The sequence below is a fragment of the Arctopsyche grandis genome, chromosome 9 (assembly GCF_051622035.1).
Source record: "Arctopsyche grandis isolate Sample6627 chromosome 9, ASM5162203v2, whole genome shotgun sequence".
Taxonomy (NCBI): domain Eukaryota; kingdom Metazoa; phylum Arthropoda; class Insecta; order Trichoptera; family Hydropsychidae; genus Arctopsyche; species Arctopsyche grandis.
Window position 1 is genome coordinate 23064299 of NC_135363.1, and position 11688 is coordinate 23075986.

General features: G+C 29.7%; 2 protein-coding genes across 4 annotated transcripts in view; one reads left to right on the top strand and one right to left on the bottom strand.

Moving 5' to 3' along the window:
- Positions 1-980, top strand: part of stac (C2 and C2B_Munc13-like domain-containing protein staccato) — a 43912-nt gene extending 42932 nt beyond the window's left edge. For all 3 annotated transcript variants that reach the window (XM_077437790.1, XM_077437791.1, XM_077437792.1), the window contains one exon: positions 9-980. In XM_077437790.1, the coding sequence (XP_077293916.1) occupies positions 9-106 (98 nt within the window). In that variant the 3' untranslated portion in view covers positions 107-980. The remainder of the gene's footprint in view (positions 1-8) is intronic.
- On the bottom strand, positions 976-11252 carry LOC143916612 (uncharacterized). The gene is made up of 4 exons (XM_077437794.1): positions 11164-11252; positions 2429-2483; positions 1414-2043; positions 976-1328 (listed from the first exon to the last, which is right to left on the bottom strand). Exons 2-4 carry the CDS (start codon positions 2460-2462, stop codon positions 1276-1278), a joined length of 717 nt encoding a protein of 238 aa, XP_077293920.1. The 5' UTR covers positions 2463-2483; positions 11164-11252; the 3' UTR covers positions 976-1275.
- Positions 11253-11688: the final 436 nt, after the last annotated feature.

An 11688-nucleotide genomic window follows, 5' to 3' on the forward strand; every position in this document is an offset into this window, starting at 1 on the left:
TATTGTAGAGGGGGATGCTATAAAATCTCTGGAACATAGACAGGGTGATAAACAAGCTAAGGAATTTTTGAAGAAGCAAAAACAAAAAATTGGTTTACCGCACTGACTACTAATGAGGAATCGTTTGACGAAAATGTACCGGTAGATCTATGTAATGTGTTTAGATATTTTATTGCCATTTAAAATATGTGTACATGATATAATTTATGAATTTTAAAATGTGATATTTCACATGGTAGCGAAGTTTATGATGTATGTTTAGTTTCATTGCAATGTGAATGTATGTGATGTTAAGTTTAAGTTTTTGATTTTTTCGAGTACTTAGTAAATATGTAATGAACTTATGTTAATGTGTATAAAAACTATGCACATGTAAGTGTATGTGTCGTACTGTTAAATTCATTAATAAAAAATTCGCTTTTCAGATAGTACGTTATCTGAAATATTTGATTTTTATATACATATGTATGTGTACACACAGTGTGTAAAATTCCTTACTTCTAGTCTAAACAATTTTAAATTTGCATTTGTAAACCAAATTAAAAAATGATTGATAATTTTATCTAAAATTATTGTTTGAATGATTTTTTTACTTCGGTTTTGATTACTGGTTTTTTTAATGGACCAGTTTTATTTGTACAATACTTATGAAGTGCCTTTTTATTATCTTTGGAATAAATAAATAATGAAAAACGAACAAATTACCCTGAAGATTTTAACTTGAGCTTTGAGCGCATTTAGAATATTGTTAATAATTTGTACAATATTATAGTTTTAGTTTTATTTAACCCAATTATATATATATTATATATGTAAGACAGACATTATTGAGCCTAATAATACATAAATTGTACATACATGATTTGGAAATATTGAGTATACTTATTTTTTTCAATGTTTATATCGGAAAATTGTACAACAAAGCTCTATTATAATATGAACATACATACATATATATTATAATAAAAAAATAGTACTGTAAACATTATTTTTATTTAAAAAATTCTCAATAAATATTTATTTAATTTAAAATACACAAATTATTGGAAAAATAAATATATTGTAGTCATATTTGTAATTTATTCTTGTTCTCTGGAAGGTGTTTCAAATGTCTATGCAATTATAACAATTTGTTATTTAAAGTATATATGTACATATATACATGCACATATATGTGTATGATAATACATTATTAGCAAACCATTCATTAGATTCAAATAATAAAAAAAAAATTATATAACACTATTTCGTTTTGTTGTTTTTAACAAAAACTGGTTATACCACTGGCCTTCCAAAACCGCATGAAACATTCTGCCTACCTGTTATCTCTGCAAACACAAGACATACATATATTTATTAATCACAAATATTAACCCAGTAGATTTAAAATTAGGTAAAAAACTGGTCACTTACGTTTTCCACACTTTTGAGCGCATCTGAACTTTTCAAAGTTGGTGTATGTGACGTTGTCACTTCCGCAGACCGGAGTATATTGGCTGGTGACCCTTTTGTGACATTCTACTTGGCACGGATTGGGCTTTCCTGGTGGATCTTGAACAGTGTTACTATTCTGATTTTGGTTCACTATTCGCCCGTTTTGATTTTGCCAATTCGGTGGCAGATCGTTTGGAATTTGATTGATCCAATCTGGTGGAAGTCCTTGCGGATTGAACGTGTTGACCCAGTCGAAGTTTCGTTGAGTTGTGGTTGTGGTTTGAGGTTGTTCTGGAATATTGTACAATCCATATTTGGACGGTCTGAAGCTGTCGCCGTCGAATGCAAAATCAGCAGAACCAGAGTAAGCGGGAAATATATCAACTCCACCTCTATAAACAGTACCATCCTTAGTTCTCTTTGTTGCTACTTCTTGTGGAAAATTGTTAAAGCGTGTTTGTCTTCTGTGACGGTTTGACATTGGTGGATCGTCTTTTGGGATCTTTCTTCCGGATGACCGTCTCGTATTGTTTTCTGCTTTGGCTGATTCATTTTGATTGGTTTGGTTGGGTTTGGACTGGATTTCATCGATAATGATTAGGCTCACACCTATATTTAGACAGTGGACTTAATTATTACATCAAAATTAAATAAAATATGATAAATATGGATGTTTGGGTATGTAAATATTATGACAAAATACATACAAATCATGGTCTGCAATTGATTATAAAATTAATTAAATTCTATGAGAACTTATCTATAAGAATCAAGTTTTATTTAATTATTTAATACAATTAAAATTAAATTACTGATCACTTGTAAGGTTGGCTTTATTGTGTTGAAAATTTTACTTCTTATGAATGGATTTACAAAAAAATCATTCGCTATTTATTTGCTAGAACATTTCCATGAAATTTTATAATCACTAATATTTCTAATATTATATAATACATACTATGTAATTCTGAATTTTAAAATTACATATACTTACATATTAGCAATAGACAGCAACGCATTGATATCATCTTGAATAATCATAGAAATGTCTGAAACCAACAGAAACAAAAATATTATATGATATTATACCTATAAAAATGTATATCTAGAACAGAAACCGGTAACTATTTTCCTGCTAAATGAGAGGAAAATCGTAAAATCGGAAAATTTTATTATGTTTCTTTACTAAAGAGATATTCATTGATAAGAAAAAATAACTTTATTGATCCTGTTTTGTAATTCATTAGCCACTTTGAAGTTTCCCTTTATTTTTACTTTATCTACATACGTACATAGTTACAATAGATGATGTTTTGTGATCATGCGAAAGTTCGAACTCAAGATTTTGACTGATTAGAACCCAGAATTGATCACTGATCACGTATTCATGATCTAGAAAAAATGTGTTTGTGGCTGTGTGTCTGTGAATTTTGGGGATTTTTTGAACACCGTTAGTCCTATTGAACTGAAACATATTATCGGTTACTGAAATTCTTATCGATAGGATGTAAATTTTTAAGTTGACCGGAAATGGTACCTTCCCTTATATGTAACGTTGGGCTGAAAAGTCCATAGGCTAGCATAGAAAAAATCTTTCTTTTGTTAGAATTTGATTTTATTATTCAATATAGTTGCCTTCGAGGGCGATACAACGATTATAGCGGTCATACAATTTTTATAGTACGATTTGTCTATAGCCTCAAAATAGGCTTCAGTTTCGGCGATTACCTCTTCATCGGCGCAAAATTTCTGTCCAGCAAGCATCTGAGAACAGGAAAAAGTCGCTGGGGGACAGATCTGGAGAATATGGTGGATGCAGAAGCAATTCGAAGCCCAATTCATGCAATTTTGCCATCGTTTTCATTGATTTGTGACACGGTGCATTGTCTTGATGAAACAGCACTTTCTTCTTCTTCTTCAAATGGGGCCGTTTTTCCGCGATTTCGTCCTTCAAACGCTACGTAATATTCGCTGTTTATGGTTTTTCCCTTTTTAAGATAGTCGATGAATATTATACCATGCGTATCCCAAAATACTGTTGCCATAATCACTGCCATAAATACTGATATCACTTGCAGTCCACTCGGCTGACTGTCGATTGGACTCCGGTGTGAAATGATGGAGCCATGTTTCATCCATTGTCACATATCGACGCAAAAATTCGAGTTTATTACGATTGAACAGCTCCAAACACTGCTCAGAATCATCAATTCGTTGTTGTTTTTGGTCGATTGTGAGCTCGCGCGGCTCGAGCTTTGAACAGAGCTTTCGCATACCCAAATATTCATTCACGATATGTCCAACACGTTCCTTTGATATCTTTAGGGTCTCAGCTATCTCAATCAATTTCACTTTAAGGTTATCCAAAATTATTTTGTGGACTTTTTTGATGTTTTCGTCGGTAACAGCCTCTTTAGGGAGTCCACTTCGTGCATTGTTTAAACTTAGCAAACCACTTCTCAACGGTTGATTTTCCTGGTGCAAAGTCAGAATAATGTTTATCAAGCCAAGCCTTGGCTTCAATAGTATTTTTTTTTCGCCAAAAAGCAATGCTTTATTAACACACGAAATTTCTTTTTATCCATTTTTTCAAACTAATAAAAGTTGCTTCACTCAAAATGCTATAACTCACAAACTAATAGTACGACAGCTATCAAATTTATACAAGTGTCTTTTGAAGATTAGGGCTAACTAAAAATCATATGGATTTAATACTAGTAGCGCCATCTGTGTCAGCCTACGAACTTTTCAGCCCACCTAATGTGTCCTCTTTTTTTCAATTTTTTGAATTCAATTATCTCCCAAAGCCGCTCAACGAATCAGACTAAAATAATTTTATATGCAGTAGAAATTATAAATTGTATACCCTAATATTTTAAAAATATTTTTACCTCAACCGGAAGTAGTAGTTTTACTCTAGAGGATCGAGGTATTTTATATTTTTCTCGGAAACCTTTCGGCGTATTCAACTGATATTTCATATACGGAAGTTTAAGCGTAATAAAAAGTTATATTTAAAATTTGGTGAGCATACGTCAATCGAAAGTGACAGTTTACTCTTATTCGATTTTTTTTACAGAATTTTTTTCGACCTCTTAAGCATGTGTGCTCTTCACGAGAAAATTCAAGTATAATCCTTCTATCAATGTGAGGAAAAAAAATCTAATTTAATAAGCCGAAAGTGGGATTTTTTCCTTTTAGAAAATTCAAAAATGTTGTGACCATACAATTTTCCACACCTCTGAACGTATCAAACTGAATATTTATATTTGTATTCTTTATGTAGTAACTTAGAGCTGATAATTTTTTGGTCAGAATTCGTAAACCGGAAATGGTATTTTTTTTTAAAACAATATTTCATTATTTTATTTCGACCTTTTAAATAATTTTTATCTTCTTGATATTTAATGTGTATAATATTTACAGTGATTTTAAGTAATAAAAAAAATTGGAACAAAATCCGACAACCGGAAGTAGAATTTTTGCCTTGTGTGAGATTCCTTATTTTTGCACTCAACTTGTATGGACAATGTTCTCATAGCCGATATGTGTGAACGTATACATATGTATGTTGCATTATCGAATTTTGCTTTATATCCTTCTTATATTCCTTAAATACATAGACAGTCGTGGGTAGGTCGCATCCGAATTTCTTATAAATTTCTTGTAAATCGAAATTTCTATATTTCTTTACATTATTATGAATACATTTTTTTTGTTTCTTTCTTTCGTGTACTTTCAAATAATCCATATCTATATTCATTTAAGTTGAACAAAAATTATATTTGTAATAAATCAAAGAGAACCACACTCAAATAAAGATCCTAAGGTTCCTAACCACTGTTAAAGACTATGGATATAATGATTTAATATGCGAATTCTTGACAATCCTGTTTTACTTGATTTGAAATTACGCACTACGAAAACGTATGTATTTAGTTGGCAGATTGATTTGAAGATATTAACTAACCTCACCGTTCATTCACGCAATACTGCATTGCAGTAACTAATATCTCAACTGCAAGTGTAATTCTATCGACAAGTCGATTTAAAGCTTAAAATCATTTCAACTTCTATTTTAAAATTGGAACTACATAAATATGTATGCTAAGTGAGTAATAAAATTTTAATTGTTATTAAACATTTCTAATACATGTAATTATACAGTATTGTATATAAATCTTTGGTTTACAGCAATGATTATTAAACTCAAGGTTTCATTAATATGTAAATACATATGTGTATAATAATGGATAGTCTATTCTTCGAATTCGTGGTGGATCATCTTCAACCGGATTAAATACAATACAACATGTAATATATGGAAATGCATACAAGGTTTTTTTTTATGGAAACCATTAAACTTGACCGCTTGGTATATAATGATAGATTCTGTATAATACGATGATCTTCCGCGAACATTGACCGGGAATTTTACCTTCCCCAATTTCGTTACGGACTCGAAAGTTTCGCCAAAAACCGCATGTCATCAATATAAATAGCGGTCTGCTATTTTTTTTTTATTTAATTCGAAAATTCCACCGTATTAACAAATCCGGCTATCGAATGGTGATTTTTTTGTAATTTACCTATACGGGTGATGGTTCTAGAGTGCTGAACTTGACCGCGAAATATTTTCTAAGCAATTCTATGGTACATACACCGTATAATTTGCATGCAATCATTTTACGTGACTGGTTCGGAGGAAAATGATTAGGTTGGGTGAATGAGCGTGGGTCACCTTAACCTCTTGACTTGTTTATTTTGGGAAATTTTGCAGTTTGATGGTTCTTTTGGTCTGATATTTGATAAGAGAAAAATTTAGACATACATAGGTACATACATACGTAATGTATATATGTATATGTGTATGTATTTACATTCAAATTCATCATAAAATAAAAATATGTAAGTGGGTATTCAAAAACTTCGAAAATAGTTTATTCAATGTTTTAGAATGGCATCCACTGATATGGGATGTGAAAATTTTAATCAAAATATTTGTAATGCAAATATGTTGTTCAATCATTTTTGCATGAGTTTTTATATGTAAAATATTTACATACATACATACAGGGCCGCGCCTAGGAGTTCGGCCGCCCTTTAATTTAATCAGTATTTATATAAATAATATTAATGAAAAAAATGCGAGTAGTGTAAAAATCTTACCTTGTAATAAAGATTGTGTGGGAAATATAGTGTTGAATATTTTAATCACAATAAAAATTAACCAGAAAAATAGACGGAAAACCAATACGTTTAGTTCTGAAAATGACCAGACGACAAGAGAGACGAAACATAGTGTTTTCCCCCAATCCCACATCTAGGACTTACGATGACTAACCAATACTCAAAATCCTTGAAGAAATACATCTGGCAGTCGCAAAGATAATAGAACATAAAGACCTAGCTCTATGCGGACCGAAGCTATACCTGCAATCCCGTTATTTCTTCGAATATGTATGTTCGGGTATGTTACAAGTTGTAACTTACAACAGCAATCCACAAGTATACAACAAGAAAACCTAAATGCATTTTAGAAAGTACGTATTTTTTAAGTAATATAATTTTTTCGACTCTCATTTCTTTCGGCCGCCTTTATATTTCGACCGCCTGTGTGCGTTGCACAAATTTGTACAAGGATTATTACTGCATACATACATACATATATATGTACATAAAGACTGGAAATATTCAGAAGTTGTCCATTTCTTGTAATATTTATATATGTATTTTGACAATAATTCATGTATAATCGTTGATTTTTTATATTAAAATCAATTCACTTCACTTCAATTTATCAATCCTTTGGAATTTTTATCATTTCCTTAATAATTTTAGTACTTTAAAAAATACGCGCATAGTTGCACAGAAAATATCTTTCTCATACCGATGATGAAATTTTTTTAAAAATTGGTCCAGTTTTGGAGGAGAAAATAGGAGAATACGAAACCTCGATTTTGTCGATTTAAAATACGTATTATCTGGTCGAAGCGCAACTGTCGCATTCAATCAATATATATATTGATATATATATATATATATATATATATATATATATATATATATATATATATATATATATATATATATATATATATATATATATATATATATATATATATATATATATATTAATATATATATATATATATTGATTGAATGCTTCGTTTGCGCTTCGACCAGATAATACGTATTTTAAATCGACAAAATCGAGGTTTCGTATTCTCCTATTTTCTCCTATGTATATATATATATATATATTTTATTTTATTTTATTATTTTATTTTTATTTTACATATATACCAGGAAGGCCTTACAGGTAAATCCCAATGCGCCTTCCTGGCCAATTACAAATACAAATGCAGCATTTTTTTATTATAAGTCGTTGAATTGCGAGACACTGAAAAAACTCGCAAATTAACGAGACATCTATGAATTGTACATAAATTTTTATTGTACATCCATCAAATTTCAAATAGTGGTGACATAGTAGGTAGGAAGGATTTTTAGCCAATTTTTTTTTTCCGGGAACCGTTTCAACAATGAAATCAGAGAAAATTGGCAAACTCTGATAGGAAACGATCAACCTGGAGTCACAAATCCAGGTCTGACCAACAGCATACTCTGAAAAATTCATTTTCATTCAGGGATAGAACCCGGCACCTTCTTGACGGTAAGCAGAAGCTTAACGTCCGAGCTATGCTGCTGGCTATATATATATATATATATATATATATATATATATATATATATATATATATATATATATATATATATATATATATATTGTCGCATTCACTAAATATATACATACATTCACTCAATATATATATCGAAGAAAGGAACGGCAACAAAATTAAGATTTCAGGTGTACAGCCCTCTTAATGAACAGGGCTCAAATTGAGGAAAAATAATGAAAAGCTCATATATTTTTTTTAGATTTTTTCTGCATACAAAATAAACAAGTTCAATATTTAAGTGAGCACGATTTGCCAAACAAGCGAAATAGTTTTCATTCGTATGCAAACATCTTGAACAAGTGTATTGAAATTTGAATACGCTTAAAATAAAAACAACAACAATGACTGTGAATGTCTATCAAATTATATACATAAATTTGAATCAGGAAGTAAAATTGTTCATTTTTTTTGCCAACTGTAACATAATTTTATACGTTCATAGATACACAATATGTACATATATTAATGGCGATAAAAGAACTACATAATTCAATTGAGACAAATATTATTATAAATTATTTCATACGACATTGTGTATTGCAAAAATTAACTTTACTTTGTAGGTATGTAAATATATACATAGATATATTTTCAATTAAAACATATTGTAATTAAACAAAAGAAGCACATTTCTAAGACTTCAAAAACAGAAAATTTAATATAATATTATCTTGGCAGGTTTTCATTATTATTTTTCCTTTTCATTAGTAGAAGGTGTTAAATGAAAATATTATTTTGTTCAATATGACTAAGAGATTTATTTCTTGACAAGTCTATACATGGACATGAATATGTACATACATATATGTTGTAATCTATCAATATCTGAGCTGATTACTATCTACATGAATTTGCACATATATATAACAAAGAATACCTTTAGCCAGTATATACATATATGATTAATTTTTGCTGTTATTATTTGTAATAATATTTATAACTTATATTATACTTTTGTTACTGAGCGGGTTTCAAAGAGTTTATAAAAAATCCTCTATTCAAAATTAAAATTAATGGTAATTTATTGTCAAATGATTTCAAAAATAAACTTTCACTTTCTAGCAATGTATAATATTTTTGAATTATTGGTATTGTAATATGTGTGTTCATCATTTATGTAATTGATTGAATTGACGCAACGAGATTTTTTTTGAGCAAAGATATTTCCAAAAATATTGACATTTGTCATCATCGGTACTAAAAGAATAAAAAAAATACGCTATAATATTGATTTATTTAAGCAATTTGTGTAATACAACTGAATCAACTACCAATATAATATTAAACAATTGATTTTATGTAGGTTAATTGTCAGTAATTTAATCAATAATAAATTACTTTCTTAGTTATAAAAGAGTCCTTTTACACTATCACCGAGTATCAAAATAAGTCAATAAATTTTTGCATGCTCCCTGCTATGAAGATTTTTTATGTAGAACGGATGTTTTTAGCTTTTAAATATTGTTTGTACATATTATATGTATTCAAATAACTTTTAATTGAAATAAATACGTTTTAAATTTATGATACAGCGGCTCCTTTGAATGGCAGGTCAAAGCGGATGTTGATTATAATCGACTAATCCATACAAATAGGCGATATAACGTTTTCTTTTAACTTTAAAACAATTCAAATAACATTAAAATTAAATTATTATATTTCGGTACTGCCGGTAGTCTAATTTGTACTATCGATAGTACCGAAGGACGTATTTTGACCAACAATCGAACGGTTTGGGTAGTACCGGTATTGAGATCCCTAATTGAGCATCATTCGTAAAAACATCAGGCTGCCAAGGATATACAATTTGTCATTTGGTTTTAGCTTTTAAATATTGTAGGTACATAATATATGTATTCAAATAACTCAAATGAAATAAATACGTTTTAAATTTATGATACAACGGCTCCTTTGATGTTGAGTGTAATCGAATAGTCCCTACAAATAGCCGATATAAAATTTTCTTTTAAATTTAAAACAATTAAAATAACATAAAAATGAAATTATTATATTTCGGTACTACCGATAGTACAAAATATACTAGAAGGACGAATTTTGACCAACAATCAATATAACCAGCTTAGGTAGTACCGGTATTGAGATGCCTAATTGAGCATCATTCGCAAAAACATCAGACTGTCGAGGATATTCAGATATTATAATTCAATTCAATTCAATTTAAAAATATATGATATACAATTTTTCATTTAATATGATGTTTCATGTATGCTTGCTCATTGTATCAGGATTATTGAAATATAACTATATAACTTATAGCTTATTACTTTTTATGGTTATGTTAAATGTGTTGTTTGTGTATATGTATGGTTTGTTTTTGTCATGTCTAATTTCTATATTTATTATTTTGTTTCTTTTATGTTACATTTTTGACCATTGTGGCGCATTAAGAATTCCTGTAATGCTACAAATGTCCTTTAAATAAATAAATAATTATTGATCGGTGCATAAATTTTAAATATATACATATGTAGAGTAATAGTTTATTCACGGATATATTAATAGCTAATATTAATAGCATATATAGATAAAAAATTGGTGTTTGTAACTACAATATATATTGGAAGATTTTTTTTTTGGAAATTTGTTACTATGAAAATTAGAAGGCAACTATTAATATGGCTTACAAATCGTTAATTGCATCGACTTTTTATTTCATACAAGACAAAAAGGACAAAAGTGTCACACGTCACTATAATACATAGATAGATAATAGCCCTATTTATATATTAAATTAATTAGTTCTTTAAAATTTTCGTACAAAAAATGCTGTTTTATACAAAAATGTGGGTTTCTACTCGCGATTTATTACACAAAATTTTCTCTAGCACTTTTATTACGCATTAGAGTGAACTAGCAATTTGAAGTGTTTTGGAATCTGGTTTTTAAGGCTAAACTACTTTTGAAGAACGTGACCTTCGTAGTTCAGCGGGTATGTATGTGACACTGAATGTGAACGTTCACCGACCTGATGCCGTGGAAGCGACCCGATCTTGAAGATGGAGCCGATCAGCAACCGACGTCGTCTCACTACAGCTGTTCTGGCGTCTTTGAAGCTGACTTTATCGATGTTGCTGTTTATGTCCGGGGGGAGTGCGTCATTTTCATCGAGGAAAATACGTTAGATTTGCGGTTTAATATCGAATCTAATTGACATCGGTCGTGATTGAAGGTCTCTACCTTCATATCATATTTTGGGATTAGCATTGTTAGTGCTCTATACTCGTACATGAGTAAATTTCTATATCCTATGTCACATTGTTAAGTATTGCCCAATATCTGCTTGGAGGAAATTGCTTACGAATTCAAGGCTCGTATTGAGTCGTAAGACTATCACTACAATATGTACTGCATTTAAATTTATCCGATTTATTTTAAAAGTTTGGAAAGTGGCTTTAAAATAAATTTTATTTTTTATTTATACCAGGAAGGCCTAACACGTAGCCCCAATGCGCTTTTCTGGTCAAAAAAATTGTACATTTTATACAAATAT

What these genes read in the sequence shown, in the direction of transcription:
- LOC143916612 (XM_077437794.1), bottom strand. Translation starts at nt 2,462, where the DNA reads ATGATATCAATGCGTTGCTGTCTATTGCTAATAT. An exon ending in TTGCTGTCTATTGCTAATAT is followed by an intron (nt 2,044 to 2,428) that starts GTAAGTATATGT and finishes GTCTAAATATAG; the next exon opens with GTGTGAGCCTAATCATTATC. An exon ending in CGCTCAAAAGTGTGGAAAAC is followed by an intron (nt 1,329 to 1,413) that starts GTAAGTGACCAG and finishes TTGTGTTTGCAG; the next exon opens with AGATAACAGGTAGGCAGAAT.